The sequence below is a fragment of the Lissotriton helveticus genome, chromosome 3_1, assembly GCF_964261635.1.
Source record: "Lissotriton helveticus chromosome 3_1, aLisHel1.1, whole genome shotgun sequence".
Lineage (NCBI taxonomy): Eukaryota > Metazoa > Chordata > Amphibia > Caudata > Salamandridae > Lissotriton > Lissotriton helveticus.
In genome coordinates, this window is record NC_136061.1 from 182,239,913 (window position 1) to 182,259,976 (window position 20,064).

General features: G+C 46.5%; 1 protein-coding gene across 23 annotated transcripts in view; it reads left to right on the forward strand.

Annotated features, from left to right (window-relative positions):
• The window catches only part of ELN (elastin), a 496,210-nt gene that overhangs the window by 171,649 nt on the left and 304,497 nt on the right, over nt 1–20,064 (forward strand). For all 23 annotated transcript variants that reach the window (XM_078679544.1, XM_078679545.1, XM_078679547.1 and 20 more), the window contains exons 3-4: nt 19,447–19,494; nt 19,886–19,918. In XM_078679544.1, coding sequence (XP_078535670.1) covers nt 19,447–19,494; nt 19,886–19,918 — 81 coding nt within the window. The remainder of the gene's footprint in view (nt 1–19,446; nt 19,495–19,885; nt 19,919–20,064) is intronic.

Consider the following 20,064-nt stretch of genomic DNA (forward strand, 5'->3'; position numbering starts at 1 on the left):
CAAACCTCCTTTACAACCTCCTGCCTTCCGGAGGAATGGAAACAGGCAATAGTATTACCCATCAAGAAAAAACCGAACATCAGTATGGACATAATGGATAACCTACGACCTATATCCCTGCTACCCTATGTGGCCAAGTTAGCAGAGAAAATCGCTAACAGTCAACTCATGGAACATCTTGAGACCCATAATGTTTTCCATAAATCTCAGTCGGGCTTTAGAACAGGCTTCTCCACGGAGACAGCTCTCCTGAGGGCCACTGAAACCTTACGTGAGGGAGCAGATGAGGGAAAGACAATGGCCCTCATCATGCTTGATCTCAGTGCCGCTTTTGACACTGTAGCACACTCCATCTTGCTACAGTGTCTAAATAAAGCGGGAGTTACCAACAAGGCACTGGGGTGGCTGAAATCTTTCTTGATTAATAGGAGCTTCCAGGTTCAAAGAGGGACTTTCCTTTCCGATAGGGTGATGCTTGAACAGGGGGTTCCTCAGGGCTCTGCCCTGAGTCCCACCCTGTTCAATCTCTACATGGCCCCTCTGGCAGAGGTAGTGCAGTCGTTCGGCGTGGAGCTTGTCTCCTACGCCGACGACACGCAACTCCTCATATCTCTGACTCAAGCCCCTTCTAAGGAAGCTGATAACTTCAATGCCTGCATGTCCAAACTGGCTATGTGGATGAATGAACACTGTTTGAAACTCAATGGGACAAAAACAGAGGTCCTCATTATTGGAGGCACTGAGGTCAAATGGACGTCAGAGTGGTGGCCTAGCTGTCTGGGTCCTCTGCCCTCCCCTGCACGAGAGGCGAAGAATCTAGGTGTATGGGTGGACAATAAACTGTCCTTTGACAGTCACGTAAAGAAGACTGTTGGTAAATGTTTTGGGGTAATGAAAACCCTCAACCGTACCCTCGACCTGCTACCCATTAACTCCAGGCGTACCATGACGCAGGCACTGATAACGTCCCGTATTGATTACGGAAACGTGCTGCTCATGGGGACATCAGTGAAAAACATAAATAAGCTACAGGTTTTACAAAACTCGGCAGCTCGCCTGGTGCTAAGGCTTCCCCGCCGAGCTCCTTCATGCCCCTCTCTAGCAGACCTCCACTGGCTACCGATCAGTAAGAGGATTGTTTTTAAAGCTATGCTTTGGTGCCATAAAATAATTCATCACAGAGCACCGGCATATATGTCTGATTTGGCGTCTGTATATGAACCTAACAGATCTCTTAGATCCAAAGGAATGGGTCTGCTTAAAACTACATGCCCCAAAAAAGCCAAAATGGGAGGCAGATCTTTCCGCACCTTAGCTGCCAAGCAATGGAACCTCCTGCCTCTAGATACCAGGTTGGAGAGTAATGAAATGATGTTTAGGAAGAAGTTGAAAACCTGCCTCTTTGCTGTGTGATTGGTTTCTGTTCTTTGTTGTTGCACTCTCGCTCCATAGCGCGGGGACACACCGGGAGGTGTTACCAAGCGCTCTACAAACTCCTTTAAACTAAATATTCATGTTCATGGAATAAGCTACGGTCATGTAGAAATAACCCCAAACTGGAGGCAACAGAAACAGATACAAAGAAAACCCTTCCTCCCTCCCCCTCCTCTACAATGGTGGCGGCAACATTCATACAGTGTATTTGACTTGTGGTATGAGAGGCAGCTCAAAGTCTGATCTTTTTTAGTGATGGCTCGTATATGTTCCAGAATCCTTTACTTTGCTGGATGGATAGTACTGCCCACATATCTTTTAGGACAATGGCATTCTAAAACATATACAGTGTATTGTGAGTTGCAATTCAGCAGGCGATTATTCGTTCTTGTTTTTCTAGTAGTTGCCCCACTTTCTAGAGTTTCATATTTCAATACTTTGTGGCATTGTTTACATGCCTTACAATTAACCCCTTCAGTGCTAATGACAAGGGTAACTCGTCATGGAGTTTCCATTGATTTCAATGGAAATTACATTGAAGCAGAGGAATGTGCTTAGCATCCAAGTGGTTAAGGCATGGAAAAAACCCTTTCAGCATGTTCGTGGGTGGTATTGATGGCTAGAAGTGGCTGTGTACCAGATGATCGCCTATTGATTTGCAACGTATATATGTGATCAAAGGATATTCTAGAACTACTTTTTTTAAAATTGTATCAGATCAAAGAATTTGCCAGTTGCTTTTAAAAATGTGCACTACGTTGGGAGATTTCACATTGTAGCGTGTGAACATTCTCACAGGGATGACTGTAGTTGTATTTACAGATTTGTTGGTTTTAGCTATCAGTTGTTGCAATCTATCTATTTTCTCGGTTTTGTGGGAAGCCTGATGTAGGACACCCGGGGAGTACCCTCTGTATCTAAACCTTTGGAGAGCCTCATCTCTGGCATTCTCATATTCCCCGGAGTTTGTGCAATTTCTTTTTAGACTGAGAAATTCTCCTTAGGGAATGGTATTAATCATACTCTTCGGGTGGGCACTGTTGGCATGTAGCAAGGCATTGCCTGCTGTGGGTTTTCTGTATAAATGAGTTACAATTTTAGAGTTTTCTATGTAAACTTCCACATCAAGATAACAGACACTGGTGTTACTAATTTGACCATTGAACTTCAAATTGAAGTTGTTACTGTTCAAGGAGGCAACATATTCTCCTGCAGCAAGACGAGTGCCCTTCCATACAATTAATAAATCATCTATGTAGGAGGCCCATAATACAATGTGGTCAAGCCATCGTGCCGGTCAGTCCCACCAGGCCAAGTGCTTCTCCCACCAGCCAACGAAAAAATTTGCATAGGTAGGGGCGAAGCACGTGCCCATCGCCGTTCCCTGTTGTTGCTTGTATAGTTACCCCGAAAAGATGAAAATATTGTTTTCCCGGCAAAATGTAAGCATTGCCAAAAGCATCGAATTATGTTTAACATACTTGAGGGGCCATTTATAGAGGAACCAATTAACAGCCTCCACACCATCCTTATGTTTAATACATGTGTAGAGGCTGATCATGTCTAGTGTGATGAGGAGCATGTCCTCCTCCCAAATGACACCCTCAATTGTTCTTAAAAAAATCACCAGTGTCTTTTATGTAGGAACTAAGATCTCTAACCCATGGTGCCAAGAAAAAATCTATGTAGGTAGAGCAGTTCTCTAATAAACTGCCGATAGATGCAACAATTGGTCGCCCTGGTGGTGTACTGGCATTTTTGTGGATTTTAGGGAGGTGATAGAACATAGGGACTACCGGATATTCACAGAATAAGAAATCGTGTTCATCAGTGTCAATCAAGCCCTCTCCTCTCCATGTCATCAGTAGTTGGTGGAAAGTTTTTATACAGTTAGCATAAACAATTCTGGTGGTTGGTAGATAACAATCTGTGTCTCTCAACTGGCTCAATGCTTCTGTAGCATAGTGCTCTTTAGAAAAAACAACAATGTTACCGCCGTTATCTGAGGGCTTTAGTACCATAAAATCATCATTCCTAAGTGATTGAATAGCCTGCATTGATCAATTGGAATGTTGTACTTACAAGGTGACAATTTATTTTAGTTAATATGTCTGCTCCTATTATCGAGAAACCCACATACATTACATGACAATCCGTTGCCTGAGGCAGCTGTCAGAGCTGAGGGGTTAAGTACAGGGCCATTTTAAAGAAAGGGCAATTTTGGGCTTTTTCCTCACTATAGCTGCCCCGTTTCCCAGGTCCATGGGTGGTTAGTTTTATTTCTTAGTAATGCAGGACTTGTAGTCCTGGTTTTATAGTTTCTTAAATAAGACTGAAAATCGATGGATCCTAAGGAAAAAAAATAGGACTGGCCTAACTGGCCACGCATGGACCTGGGAAGGTTGGCAGATATGCCAACAGGCCCTACCTACACTTAATGAGGTTTCTCTCCTTTTACAGTCTATTACATAATAAAAACAAATCAGGCCTGACCTCTTCCTTCCTGATGCAGCTAACGCTCCAACACCTCTAGGTGTCACCAAATGCTTTGTTTTAGATTTCCCCAGCCAACTTGTTGCCTTTATATTACGTGTTGCAACTTCCACAGAATACCATTAAGGACCCTGCTAAAAATGTGGCCTCAAGAGCCCCACAAAAGCTTCTGATATGTCTGTTATGTAAACAACAGATGCCCTATCAATAAATACTCGGCTATATAGCATGATACTTTAGCCACTGGCACTATATTGTTTTGTAACCCCTTCTTTTCGTTTACATTCAGTGCCCCTTTTTAGGTTTTGCCTGTACAGCACTTGCCCTGTACTTGTGAAATCTATTGTATTCAATTTAAATCTTGAAAGGGGTTACATCACGCCCCCTTGCTTTTCATTGTCGGTGCTTGCCACTTAAGTTTCCTCCGTTTCTCTTGGCTCTAGCATACTATTTCCTGTTCTTTCTCGTGTACTTGCTGTTATGAGTGTCCCGAGGCACAAGAATTGTTTTCATCCACTTTTGAGGAACTTTTTTTAAGCTTTTGCTTCCATAGCGCTTGCCCTGACCTTGTTAATGGCTCGCTACAGTTGGTCTCCGTCCCTCTATCCAGGTGATTTGTCTGCTCTGCAAGTAAAGTGTAACTTGATTAAATCAGGGTTCATGTTAGTTGGCCTTTTCATTGTGCCACATAGGGTGAGCAACCGCCCTTAAAGTTCACGGACCGTCCGTTATTTTAGTATGATGTCCACAAGGCGTCCGTAATTTGGGGTCCCCAAATTACGTACGCCTTGTGGACATCATGCTTAACATCAAATTGGGAAATGCCAGTAAGGTATGCTGCTTTCCTGTGAGAGGCCTCATGAGTTAAATGTTTTCTCTCGGGCCTCTCCCACTCTTATTTGAAACTGAAGAGGCTGCCTGAAGCGGCCCCTCCCGGACCTCGTGCAGACCGTGGATTGGCCCATTGTCATTCTGAGACTGCAGCTGATTAGCACTTATTGGATGACAATGGGCCCTATTGTAGTAACAGCATGTGGTGTGCTTTGCAAAGCTGCGCGCATACTGAAAAACTGTGAAGTGCACGATTGTGTCGACCTTATATAAACTTATTTTGACTTGTACTTATTTTGGTTGTCTATTTACTTACTTTTTTATTATTGTGCAACCTCCTCTGATATGTCTGTATAACGTATGTTTTGTCCTAAATTTTTCTCCTACATTTTGACCCTTTGTCTTGAATTTTTACCCTGACCGTCCTGAATTTGCGCCCATGCCAGTTGGTCACCCTGGGCTTAGTGCCACAAGGTCCAATAAAGCCAAGATCGTCATGTTTAATTGGGGTTTTGGTGTACAGACGCATGGAGTCCTTGTGATTGCTGAATGAGATATATCGGCACTCAGTCAGTAAGCAGTGCTCAGCTTTTAAATAAATATAATTACAGTTCGTTCGTGGTAATGTTTGCTGCAGCTCGCGTCTTCTCCTGAGGCGGAGACAAGACAGTGCAGAGCAAGTAATCGCTGCCACCTACTGGATGTCAAGCGCCTGTGCAAGTATGCCACACTCATAACCACTCGCATTTATTGAGCGCGCAATACAATTAATAAGTGCTCTCCGTGAGATGTCTGCACAGAGTAGCAGCTGTGAACCGCGCCGCAGAAGGCACAAAGACCAGCACACTCATTTCCTTTGACTTCAAAAGAACATCTCTTCTGTGCATTTAAGTTTTTTTCCGGATTTTTTATACTAAGGCCCAGATTCACAAATCCATTTGCTCTTTATATTCAACGTTGTAGTGAGGTATGACCACCAATAATGACACTTAAGCCTCTCCTGTGATTAGTTGCGTTTATTACTTATTTTCCCCAAAGAGCGCCGAGCCTCTGCTTGTGCTCCGACACTGCTCTCGCTTTTCGCGCTACTGGCGCGCATTGCGCGCGCAGCCAATAATGGCTGCCAGCACGTCACGCCGCCAGCTTCTGGAACACCGCTGCCGCAGAGGCCAGTCCAAATGGCATGCGGCGGAACTGATAGCACCCAAACGGGATGATGAACGATGTTAGTTTCCGGCTCTCCGGGTGTAAAGCTATGTGATGGTAAGCGGAGGTCAAGTCTATGGTGGAGTACCACTTAATCCCCCTTGTGCTAGCCAGCATCTCCTCTATTCTGGGTAAGGGGAACCTTTCCACCACAATGTTCTTATTCAGTTCCCGCAAGTCGACGCACAGCCGAACCTTCCCGCTGGGTTTCTTGACTACTACCAAGGGCGCTAGCCACTCAGCGCATGTGATGTGCTCGATGATCCCCTTCCTTTCCAGGTCTTGAAGTTCCTCCCGTACAGCTTCCTTCACTGCTAACGGGATGTTTCTTGCTTTGTGAGCCACAGGTACGGCATCATCCTTTAGGACGATCTTGTGGGCGAACTTTTCCAGCCTTCCTACTGTGCCCCCAAACACCTTGGGGTATTCATTCCTCCATTTGTCGAGATCGGGCGATGCTTCCTGGTCCGTTAGTAGTATCTGTTCCTTGCCTCCCGGATCCAGCTTGATGCCCAGGTCGCCTTGATCAAGCCATCCTAGGACCGATGGGCCTCTCTCTGACACGTAGAGCTTGCAGTAAGCTGATCGACCTCGGAATTCAAAGGTCAAAGGTCTGAATCCCGCCATTGGTATGCGATCTCCGTTGTACGTGACGGGGCGAATGTCTAGTTTTTCTAGTTCTGGGCCTAGTCGCGGTGCAAATTTCTCCTCCCACACTGCCCTCTGGACGATAGTGAAGGGCGAGCCTGTGTCTGCCACCACGCTGATTGTGACACCTCCTATTGCCATTTCCAGGACCGGTTTCATTGTCCTTCTTCCGTCTACGCCCAGGACTTGGCCCTCCGCGCTCAACACCTGATCATCGATGTAGATCACCGTGACGACATCCTCCTCTGTGTCTTCGTCTTGATCTTCGCTGCCTTGACCCAGGTATCTCACCGTGCCTTTGGAGGCCTTCTTCCGACAGACCTTCTCGTAGTGGCCAATTATTCCGCAGTACATGCATTTGGCGCGAAATGTAGGACACTTCCTGTCGTGCGCCTCATGCGACCAGCTCCCGCACCTGTAGCATGGCTTCTTGTTGCTCCCTGCTTGTTTCCCCGATGGGCTGGTGTTGCTCTGCCACTTGTGGGGTCCCCTCTCCATTGGCTTCTTGTTCTGATACTCTCTGCGAGGTCCTTCGTCGTCTACCTTGTTCACCATGGCGTTGGACGCTGTTTCTTTCCTCGTTACTTCTGCACATCGTCGTGCTAACTCAGCCCTTTTGGCGATGACCATCACCTCTTTCAGTGTGGTGTCTCCGCTGGCCCACAGTTTGTCCTGCACAGTCGTACACGTGGTATGCATCACCACCTGGTCTTTAATGAACTCCTCTTCCCAGGTGTCGTATTTGCACGTGGATGCCAACCACTTCAGTGCCGCCACGTATTCTTCCACCGTTTCTCCCTGACGTTGCTTCCTCTGTTGGAAATTGAACCTGTCCACAGAGACGCACACTGCTGGTCTGAAGTGTTCGTTGAGGTCGTCGAGTGCATGCGCGTACACGTCGTCGTCTGTGGCTGTTCTCTGTTTCGGTACTAAGCTCTTGTAGATTCTCAAACCTTCCGGGCCCAAGTTCAGTAACAAGATGCGTTTTTTTCTCGTGGGTTTAAACACCTCTTCGTTCTCATCTTCCAGGACTCCTATGAAATTGTCTATATATTCTCTCCAGTCCTCCCACTTCATAAGTGGTTCTCCGGGGCGGGGTAAAAACTGTACCGGCGCTATCGCGTATCCAGTTTGCGCGCTCATTTTCTCTCTCTTGACCTTGAATGGTGCACTCCCTTGGCTCCTGGGACTTCCTGGTGCGTCGTCCTGCTCTTCCTCGCTGGTTTGGACGTGGGGACTACCTGCGTCAGCCCCCTCGCTCTTCGGTGGGTTATCCAGCGCGGTTCCCCCTGTCTTCTGGGCTGCTGTGTGGGTTGGCGCGTTTTTCTGCTTGTCTCTGCGGTCTGTCCCCTCTTTGTCGTTTCCCAGTACCGCCCCTTCGGGTGCTCTTGGGCTCTGCCACGCTCTTTAGGGTACCTGTGATGTAATTGGAGGTCTTCTTTGTCTCTCCGTCCTTTGGGGCTCTTGTTTGGTGGTCCTGGTGACTCTGGTGCCCTCTGTGTCGTAATGTGGTCACTCTGGTGGTCCTTTCTTGCTGGGGGGTCGTCATTCCATCCTCGTCGCCATTGTAGTGAGGTATGACCACCAATAATGACACTTAAGCCTCTCCTGTGATTAGTTGCGTTTATTACTTATTTTCCCCAAAGAGCGCCGAGCCTCTGCTTGTGCTCCGGCACTGCTCTCGCTTTTCGCGCTACTGGCGTGCTTTGCGCGCGCAGCCAATAATGGCTGCCAGCACGTCACGCCGCCGACGTGACGTGCAAACACTAGACCGTCACTACAAACGTACATGTGCAAACCACTCAATTTAGTAGTGTATGGATTTCAGAAAAGTGTACTTGCACTCAAAAATGTTTTTTTTTATGGCTCTATACAGTTGGTCTCCGTCCTTCATGTTGCTCACCCCCTTTCCCTCCTCCCAATAGCCACCACTAGCTCAAACACTGAGTTTAGCTCGGCCTGCACAGTGCTTGTTTATGGCTCTCTACAGTTCGACGTCTCTCTGTACCGCCTGTTGCTCTCCCCTTTTCCTTCTTCCCACGCACCACCACTAGCTCAAATACAGCCCAGCCATTGTGGGACTACCTCCATTTAGGAGTCAGGCAGAAGTTGAGCTGATAACAAATCGCTGGAGGGAACTTCTTTATACTGCTCTAGTTTTCACACGCTCCCGCTTTCTTGTTTGTTTTTACTTTGGGCACATGCACAGGGTGGTCCCTTGGTTATGGGCGTTTATTTTTGAGTTCATGGGTTATACATGTTTGGGTATTTGAGGGCTTCGCGCCCACTGGGTCGTGTTTTACATGGCTGGTCGTGAAACTATGTATCGCCGGCTGCTCTCCCTGTATACAAAAGTTGCATTGGAGACACTGGAAACAACATGGTCCTACCTGCAGACGTTTGTTTTATTCTGATGTGGCACTGACATACCGGCATTGCTCCCTCTTTCTTTGATGTGCTCATAACCTGGGTCGACATTCTAATGTTTGTGTTAACTTCGGTGCATCAATGTTGTTTACACTTGCATAATTGTGGCCGCAACATTCAATAATAGCCCCATACCTCCCTCCACAGCGTAAAATTGTTTCCATTATGTGTCATGCATACTGAGCCAAAGCACATCCCTCCTCGAGTCCCTTCTTTCCAAAGGGCTGGGTAGTGCTTAGAGACCATTGGTGATCTGGCGCTTTATAAATGGCAATAACATAACATAACACTTCACTTAAACAGGCGGTTATTGGCTGACATTCATGTGCAGGGAAAAAAGCCAGTGAAAGCTCCTCATTATCCACTACCCGGATGATGAGCCATGCTGAATGCACATACCCGTGCATATAACCTACTTCGATAGCACGCCGTTTCGGACATAACCGTCCAGAGGCTTGCTTATCATTACCGACCACTCACAGGCTCACCGACCTGACATTTCCATTTACGTTGCCAGACCCTGGTCCATCTCATGCAGGCGCGCCGCTACATACACAAGATGCCTACTTTTTGGCACACAGCCCTAAAGAGTCACAACCCCCACACGGTGTGACGAAACACGTGTCGGCTATTTGCTCTTGTATGTACTGATCAATACTGAACCATTAAATATATATACTCTACAGTGCTGGACTCTGACATCATATATTGAACGCTTACTAAGTACTTTGGGCTCTCACTTGAGAACCGAATTTAATATATACGTGTGCACAGGACACTCTTTTCAAAGCTCCTCATTGACTGCACTTCTAACTGCAACAACAAAAAAACAGAAGCTCATGCAACACTCTCATAAAGATTATCTTAAATATGTCAGTTTCTAGGAAGAGCTTTGCTGGCTTTAGCCCTCCTTCTGATACTTGAAGCTACTTCAGCTCTGAGTAGGAAATCACTTTCCACCTGACTGCAGTTCCCATGCTTTGACGTGCAAGGCAATAAGCAGGTTTCTGTAATAAACTCCTGCATTGTGAGCCCATAATGCACAGTCAGGTCTCCCCATTTTCATTCAAGCGTTCCTCTTTCTTGCTCACCTGCGGCTGACTAATCGCAGCTCCACTGTGTTAAATTGAAGCTAAGAGGGAAACGTGTTTAAGAAATCATTACGAACTCCCTCCTCCGAGTGAAAGACGGGGCCTTCTTCAAAGACAACAAAAAGGATGCATGATAAATCAGAACCGAATTTTTGATCAAAATGCTAAAAACCTGCGGCAACTGACATGAGAGAGGTGCTTCAATAAAGAGGCTGTAAAGAGGAAGCACGAAGTTGGATTAGAGCATGGCATGGGTACTCACAAACTTTCTCTCAGGGGCCAAATTTACAGTGTGGTTTGTGGCCGAGGGCCGCACCAGTGGGGGCGGGGTCAGTGAGAGAGGGGGCGGGGCTAGAGCCCAAAAAAAACTTTGACCATGAGGTTGAACACAGGCCCCTGCAGCAGACGTGTTCTTCCACGGAGCCACCAGACCCAGCAAACACACATCTCTCTCTCTCTCTCTCTCTCTCTCTCTCTCCCTCTTCCTCCCTCCCTCCCTCTCTCTATCTCTTCCTCCCTCTGTCTCCCTCCCTCTCTCTTTCTCTTCCTCCCTCCCACTCTTTCTCTCTCTCTCCCTCTCTCTATCTCCGTCCCTCTCTCTCTCTGTCTCCCTCCCTCTCTGTCTCCCCCCTCTCTCTCTCTCTGTCTCCCTCCCTCCCTCTCTCTGTCTCCCTCCCGTTCTCTCTCTGTCTCCCTCCCTCCCTCTGTCTCCCTCCCTCCTTCTGTCTCCCTGCCTCTCTCTGTCTCCCTCCCTCTGTCTCCATCCCTCCCTCTTTCTCTCAGTCTCCCTCCCTCTCTCTCTGTGTCCCTCTTTCCGTCTGTCCCCCTCTCTCCCTCTGTCTCCCTCCCCTGACTCTCCCTCTCTCTCCCCCCTGACTTTCCCTCTCTCTTCCTACCTCGCCCTCCCCTGACTCTCCCTCTCTCTCCCTTCCCTGACTCTTCCTCTCTCTCCCTCTCTTTCCCTCCCTCGCCCTCCCCTGACTCTCCCTCTCTCCCTCCCTCATCCTCCCCTGACTCTCCCTCTCTCTCCCTCCCTCCCTCGCCTTCCCCTGACTCTTCTCTCCCTCACCCTCCCCTGACTCTCTCCCTCCCATGACTCTCTCCCTCCCTCACCCTCCCCTGACTCTCGCCCTCCCCTGACTCTCCCTCTCTCTCCCTTCCGTGACTCTCCCTCTCTCTCCCTCACCCTCCCCTGACTCTCTCCCTCCCTCTATCTCTCCCTCCCTCACCATCCCCTGACTCTCGCCACCCCTTGCCCTCCCCGACTCTCTCCCTCCCTCTATCTCCCCCTCCCTCGCCCTCCCCTGACTCTCTCCCTCCCTCGCCCTCCCCTGACTCTCTCCCTCCCTCTGTCCCTCCCTCGCCCTCCCCTGACTCTCTCCCTCCCTCGCCCTCCTCTGACTCTCTCCCTCTCTCTCCCTCCCTTGCCCTCCCCTGACCTTCCCTCCCTCTCCCTCCCCTGACTCTCTCCCTCCCTCTGTGTCTCCCTCCCTCTCCCTCTCCTGACTCTCCCTCTCTTTCCCTCCCTTGCCCTCCCTTGACTCTCTCCCTCCCTCGCCCTCCCCTGACTCTCCCTCCCTCTGTCTTTCCCTCCCGCGCCCTCCCTTGACTCTCCCTCCCTCGCCCTCCCCTGACTCTCCCTCCCTCTGTCTTTCCCTCCCTCGTCCGACTCTCTCCCTCTCACGACTCTTTCCCTCCCTCATCCTCCCCTGAGTCTCTCCTGCCCTCCCCCTCCCTTGACTCTCTCCCTCCCACTGTCTCTCCCTCCCTCACCCTCCCCTGACTCTCCCTCCCTCTCTCTCCCTCCCTCGCCCTCCCTGACTCTCTCCCTCCCTCTATCTCTACCTCCCTCGCCCTCCTCTGACCCTCCCTTACCCTCCCCTGGCTCTCACTCTCTCCCTCCCTCACCCTCCCCTGACTCTCCCTCCCTCTCTCTCCCTCCCTCGCCCTCCCTCTCTCTCCCTCCCTCACCCTCCCCTCACTCTCCCTCCCTCTGTCTCTCCCTTCCTCGCCCGACTCTCTCCCTCTCTCGCCCTCCCCTGACTCTCTCCCTCCCTCTGTCTCTCCCTCCCTTGCCCTCACTTGACGCTCCCTCCCTCTGTCTCTCCCTCCCTCGCCCTCACCTGACGCTCCCTCCCTCTGTCTCTCCCTCCCTCGCCCTCCCCTGACTCTCCACCATCTGTCTCTTCCTCCCTCGCCCTCCCCTGACTCTCTCCCTCTCCGTCTCTTTATCTCTGTCTAGGCGAGGTGTAATAATTCTATTAGAAATATCACGCAAAGCAAGAGCTCTTTGCTGCACACATCGAACCACCTTCCCCAGCCTTCCCAAAATCTGCAGCATGTTATTAATGACACCCTAATGTAGAGGGTGCACAAGAGCTGGCTGGATCGCCACAGCAGAGATCAAGTGTAATCCGGAGGGAAGAGATTCCAGGTAAGGCTGGACTGACTCAGACTTTCATCCCTTCAGTGTCGATAAAACAAATGCTACTCGGGGAGCACGAGCTGCGCAGAGTGATCTCCAAGTTCATGCTCGGTTCAATCAGTCATGGAGTTTGTCTTTGAGTCCTGGTCACTGTAATTGTCCAACAATTCTCGGATTACAAGAGAGCAGAAAAAGAAGCGAAGTGGGAGGACTGCTCCCTGCAACCGCAGATGCTTCCCAAGGCCCGGCTCCAGCCATGCGCTGGGTGTAAAGTGAAGCTTTGGACAATGTTAAGAGTAGGTTGTGAAGGACAGCCCTGCTGTCAGCCAGGGGCAAGCAAGCTTATGTATGTGACCACCAGAAACCTGCGTGCCAGGTCAAAGCCCTGAAGGAAATATATGCACTACATACAGGCTTGCAGCGCCCATTGAGTTCAAAGGGCTCCCCCCCCCAACGTGTGTGGCAGCTTACCTGGCGCGCACACAGCCGCACCGGAGCACTTCACAGGTCTTTAAAAGACCATTAACTTGTTAATGAGGCTTTGTTCTGTTTCACCTCTTCTGAGGCCCCTGCAGCTCCACTCCCGGCTCGGCCCCCATAGAGCAGAGCCTCTCCGAGTCCAGGCTGACACTCTTGAAAATATTTTTTTTAAAAACTGGTACGATGTCTGCAAGTTCCGTGGGCTACCAAGGTAGGCTTGCCGGGCCGCGGGCCGTACTATGAGTATCCCTGGATTAGAGGATTGTTTCGGCGTATGCAGTACACCTTGGGGTCCTCCTAACACACACTGCTTAGCGTACCAGCATCTTCACCCTTTTGCTTATGTATAGTTAAACCACCCGCTTAAACCCCTACAAAGCTCCATAGTTTCACTGCCCTCAGTAATTACGTTCTCTCCTCCACCTTCCCTTACCGCCCACAACCCTGCCGCTCTCCCCTTTACCTCTCACTCATGTTGCTCTTAGTCTCTCCTCTCTACCTCCCACCTCTCGCTTGCATGTGCCGTCCCTTCTCCATCCGTCATCTAAGCTTTACTTACGAATCCTTTAACCATATGCCTTTCTCTTGTTAAACACAGTAAATTGTATGGGAGCCTGCTCACTGCCTGTTATTTCCTTTAGGCTATTGTAATTGTAAGTCATAACTCTTTAACGAAGTTTCAGTAACTTAAATTGCACATCTGCTCCCCAAGCTACAACTTACAACAAAATACAGCATATTGTTAATCACATAAGCAAAACCTAATGCATTTACCAATGCTTGTTTAATTCTGCCATCTGTGAAAGTGTAATTGACTGACACAAAGGTGATAACAGTATACTATGCAGTATTTAGTTCCTTGTCTAAAATGTTCCACTAGCAGAGCTATGGGCACAATAGTGTTATGTTATATTATGTTATATGATGTTATACAATGATATTTTATGTTGATTTGTATAGCTCACTAATTACCCGCGAGGGTATCTGGGCTCTTGGGCAAGGTAAGTAGGTGTGTGCTCCCAAGGTGCTTATATGAAGAGCCAGATCTTCAGCTTCTAGACTCTGATGTGTTGAGGGAGGTCGTTCTATATCTTAGGTGCTATGTAGAACAATGAGTGACCTTCAGGTTTGCTTTTGTGGATGCGGGGAGTCTGTGCAAGTGAGAATGAGGCAGAGCGTAGGTGTGTGGTGGGTTGGTGAAAGTGTATGCGGCTGATCAGGAATTTTGGTTCTGTGTTGTGTAGGGCTTTGTATTTGTGCATGAGGATTTCGAATTGGCTGCGCTTGTGAATGGGGAGCCCGTGAAGCTTCCTGAGGTGCGGTGTGATGTGGTTGGGGCGTGGGAGGTCGAGTTTAAATCTTGCTTTGTTAAATGTCTAATATCACATTCCTATTTGCTTTTTATCATCAATCTTTGGAATAGTGGAGCATGCAATCTTTCAGATTTGTTGGTGCTCTCACCGTGTGACATCGCCTATGTTGCTTGATGGGGCACGTACTCTTAACATGAGAAAGCACTTTTTGTCTTGGACTTCCTGAGTGACCTTTGCTTTTCAGGCAGGGAGGACATTTTAGATTTTAAGTGCAACTTACTTCTGTACTAGGGCTACCCTAGGTGCCGACTTAGGCTTACAGCTGTGACATTTCTAGGAAGCAATCAATATCTATTCTTCCAGTCATCATTTCATAGTATTGTTGCCTTCCAAGTGTGTGCCTATTATCAAGAGATTCTCTGAGGTGCTGCATGGAAAATGTGCCACCACCAAATGCAAATAGGTCTCTCAATGCTTTGAGGCAAAGGTGTCTTTCCGAAGGTCAATGAGATCTGCTGCACAGCATTACAGAAGACTAACAGCATTAAATGGGATGCCCTAAGCGGAGCAGCCCCTACCCCAATCTTTGTGACTTTCCATGGGTGGGTCAGCTCAGCCTGTGGGTCCACAAATGACAAGTCACAGAAGTTAAGACTTCAGCAGTCACCCCACATTAGATCCTAGAGGCTGCTGGTTGTGCCCAGGCACATCCTGCAATTAAGAAAAGAGATGCAGGGTACATCAGACCTTGGCTGCTTCAGTCTTCTTTTTACCTCTTTCCCATATCCATTTGCAGTCAGGATTCAGAGAAGAAGTGATCCACAATGTCCAATGAGTTAAGGGCAATGTTACGTGTGCCCCCACTCTTAAAAAAAGACAGTGGCTTCCACCCACTGAGAAGGGCATTCTTTACCCAGTCGTTCCTGGCTGCAGTCAACTGAAGGCGTGCAAACAGGTTCAAGAGGATGTATGACATCACAACACATGCTTTTACTCCGCATGCCATTACATCGCAGTTTTTACAACACAAGTGGTTACAACGACTTGCGTTAGGGGGCGCTGGATAGTGGAATAGTTTAATTTTCTATTCCAACTCCAGTCCCCGCGGATAGTAGGGAAGGTGTTGGATAGAAAATTAAACTATTCCCTATCCTACAGCGCCCTCCAGCGCAAGTCGTTGTAACGACTTGCGTTGTAATAGCTGCGTCGTAATGGTAGTGCGTCGTAAAAGTTGCGTTGCAAAGGATGTTCCCCGGTTCAAGATGATGTCCTGGGAATGCATGCACTTCTTTGACCAGCCCAACTCGCCAGCAATTGTTTTCAAACAAATAAGCAACTTTATTTGTTATCATGTTAACAAATACCCATTGAATCTCCCTATTGCAAGATAGGTTTTGGAGTGCTGTTCCATAATGTAGGAAGTTCCGTGAGATTCAGACTTTACCTGCTGGTCCTGAAGACCTGCTCCTAGGCTCATTCTTAAGGTGGTTTTACTTTCACAGCTTAAGTTATAAGTGAACCTTCAATACTCTTCCCATTGTATCATGCCTTCAGGCAGCAACTGGATTAGGATCTGGAAGTCCTAGCTATCAAGGAGGCCTTGCAAGGTACACATTCGCTCTGCATAGCAGATCAGATGTTTAATTCCTACTGGGTCATGAGCTATATAAAAATAACGTATTCTTCAGAAAGGTTATAAAGTTCTGCTTAGGACATGGTCATACAAAACCCTAAACCTTTGCTTTGCACAGACTTCTGTAACTCAGCCTTTAACTTAGTAATACATTTCTATATGGTTTTTGTCTTGCAATGAAGTATGTTATAATTTGGATTTTGAGGCAAATGCAACAGGAACATCAGTAAATGTGTTCACAAGACAGTACAGTATGAGTCCTGATGTCAGGGCTGATTTGGTATGCGGAATAACAATCCTGTAACAAATGTTTTGCTAGCTTGGGACCACATTGTTCCAAAGAAGGGCCAACAAGTTATTTGTGTGTAATGATAGCTTCCCAAATCCTAAGGGCGTACCTTGTCCCCTCTTATAATGACTCTGCCCCAAAAATCATGGAGTACTGGACAAGTGAAAAAAGTGTAGGGCCAATCTCCTATCACATTGGAGCGAAAATAGTGGGGCGGAATAGAATCCACCATGTTATGCATATTATAGGGTGTATAGTATACCAGCCACCTGGACATGAAAGCCATCCTTTGAAAGTTCGCCGGGCATAGGGCTTTGTGCCTCATTTCCAAGACATATTACCCCTCCACGCGAGTTATTTTACACCCGGTTGTACTCAGTATTTCCAAGAAATAAGTGAGTAGATTACATTTCCAAAAGTGCCAGAGACTAATAAAGCGTTATATGGCGTTTCCCAATTCTTATAAATATGCATAAAAGTGTGCAATATCTAGTGTTCATAGGTATATCAGTTGCTCGTAGTTTGATTCTCCAAAAATCGAGGAAGGCTGAAAGTCCAGGTATCGAGCATAGGCAAGCAAAAATAAAAAAAGACGAAAGCATTTGAGGAAGCTTATGCACTTCTGTTGGGGTCCCTGCAGAGATTTTCAGCTGTTTGGGCTTCATATGCGTTATCCAAATTTGCTACTACTCCCCAATTAAGGTAAGGGGCGTTAAATAAATGTACGGGGGGGGTAGATACATTACCTTCAGTTAATTATATCTGGGATGATAACTATGAGCCTCGAAAGCTATGTACAATATAACATAATATATTATGTATGTTGCCCTTTTTACAAGTACTCTAGGACAGTTGATTGGAATAGATTGGAATGAAGAGTGCGGCATTTGGGTGGTTTAGGCACGGGCGCGATTTACTGGGGAATTGAGGGCGGTGAAAATTGAATAGAGTGGCATGGGGGAACAATAGTTTTGCCCTTAAAGCTCCTACATGTTAATCGGGCTGCTGTATTGTTCATGAATTAATAGACTCTACTTTACGATTCTGTTGGGGACTTTTTTTATGCACTTGGCACTGAAGGCACTTTATTCTCAGGTTTTATAGTCTTTTGTGTTTGGTTGTTTTCCGAGTCTATGCTTTTGTTCACATGCTGCGCAATAAAAAATATTTGAAACAAAAGACCCTTTCCCACTAGCTTTAGCATACCATACTAGGGCAAGAGTTGTGGTGCAATAGACGAAGATACTAGAACACCAAGGCAGACGGCAGGGCGATAGTGGAATGTTGAAGACAAAGGAAAGCAAATTTACTCTGGGGTAAATAAACTTAACATAGTGAAACAAAACACCATATTGACAAGACTACTTTTCTGTCTGAATTAAATCTTTATGTTTATAATTTTTTTCAAAAAACACATTTTCATTTTTTATCACATCACCACATAGAATACAAAAACAACTCAATTTGTTGAATATAACATGTACATTACAAAATTACACATATGCATTAACAATCTCCTTTCACACCTTCCACACACACATTCACCCAGACTCACTAGAGCCACTCATACTTATTATTTACACAATATACATTTTTTCAACCGTTATGACAATGATTAATACTTTGAAATCAGGAGCAACCTTGGAATAAATTCTAATTTTTAGAACATTTGGTACTTTTTTTGAGACTTCCTAAGGTCGCAAGAGGCTGGTCTACGCGTTTCGAACACCCTTATTAGGGGGTGCTCTCGTCAGGACCACATATCTCTGCCTTGTGACAAAACGAGGTGAAAGGAGGAATATTCTTAATTTCTTGTACACTGCCTTCGATGGGATGTATTGAAATATTTTAATTGTACTTGTGTGCGAAGATAGTCATACACAGGTATTAGTGCTTTGTTTCTCTTTCAGTTCCGATTCATTAAGTCTGTTTTCATATAGTTCGGCGTTCGCGTCTTCTATTTTCCGTCTGACTCGCTTTCGGAAAATAGAGGACAAGAAATTAAGAATATTCCTCCTTTCACCTCGTTTTGTCACAAGGCAGAGATATGTGGTCCTGACGAGAGCACCCCCTAATAAGGGTGTTGGAAACGCGTAGACCAGCCTCTTGCGACCTTAGGAATTCTAAAAAAAAGTACCAAATGTTCTAAAAATTAGAATTTATTCCAAGGTTGCTCCTGATTTCAAAGTATTAATCATTGTCATAACGGTTGAAAAAATGTATATTGTGTAAATAATAAGTATGAGTGGCTCTAGTGAGTCTGGGTGAATGTGTGTGTGAAAGGTGTGAAAGGAGATTGTTAATGCATATGTATAATTTTGTAATGTACATGCTATATTCAACAAATTGAGTTATTTTTTTATTCTATGTGGTGATGTGATAAAAAATGAAAATGTGTTTTTTGAAAAAATTATAAACATAAAGATTTAATTCAGACAGAAAAAGTAGTCTTGTCAATATGGTGTTTTGTTTCACTATGTTAAGTTTATTTACCCCAGAGTAAATTTGCAGTACTGGTATTTTGTTTTGTTACTCAGCTTAGTGAGGTTTGACCTTACTGCATTGAGCCCAAACCCTCTTCTTGGTTTTATATGAAGACAAAGGAAAGGGCAGGGTACCTACCTATTACTGAAGTGAAACAGACTGCATCCCCATTTGTAAGACTGAGGCGCCCTAAAAATGCACACTTACCTTTCATTAGGGAGTTCTGTCGAGATTCAGAGACTGGTATCTTTAACTTGAGCATGGCCTGGGTAATCATAGATTAAGGAAAATAACTTTTCATTTGCTGGACATTATCTCATAAATAATTCCTGTCAATAGCGGACTGTTTTGGTATTTTCTGTCTTCTCTGCGCTAGACAAGAACCCTCCCTAGTCGTCCTCTCGGGGTTGGTGGCTCTGAACAGGGCATTTTTGGTTTTCTATGTCTGTTTCTAAGTAGATATCCCTCTCTTTGTTTCTCTAGTTTGTCTCACTGGTGTTCCCTTCTTCCATTATCTCACCCTTCCCTATTTCTCTTCCTTCTTTGCTCTTTTTCTGTACATCACTTTACTTTTGTTTGCCTTTTTTCTCTCCTTGCTTTTTTCAGTGCGGGTACTGTTGCGCCCACAAAGAGGTGGTGATACATACCAGTACATAGACATGATATTGACTTTCTGTTTCTGTCTATCGCAGGTGTTGGCGGGGCAGGAGTAGTGCCTGGTGCCGGTGTCGGAGGAGCAGGTGGGTCAAAGTAATAGAGGCGTAATTATGATTGCTTTACTCCATGCCATGGAATCGTCTCCTGAGCTATCACATTCTGCTATAAACCAAGCAAGATAAATGGAAGACAAAGAGACCGCCAGAGTGTCATAGGTTGTGTGGTCATCAGAACAAACAATTGACCAGTAATAACTGTTGTGTGTGAAGTTGCAAAGTCCTTCGTTAGTGCAAGCACTGATGAGTTGCAAAGAGTGTAAAGACATACTTGGATCTCTAATTGGCTGTTCGAGAGTAAAAGGGTCTCTGACATTGCTCTTTGCCAGTTGCTATACATCAAGACTGTAATGTTTTCTCAAAGAGTGACATTCTTCTATTGCATGGTTATGACATTATGACTTTTGTGTTTCAATAGGAGTTGGTGCAGGCGGCAAACCACCCAAACCAGGTAAGAGACATTTTTTTTCTCCATTTTGTACAGACGATGCAGTTGGTGGACACCGCCACTCATTTTTGGGTACCGGAAATTATTTTCATCCTCACGCTTTCCCTCAGAGCAAGAGAGGGGCAAGCAGAAAAGTGAGAAAGAAGGAG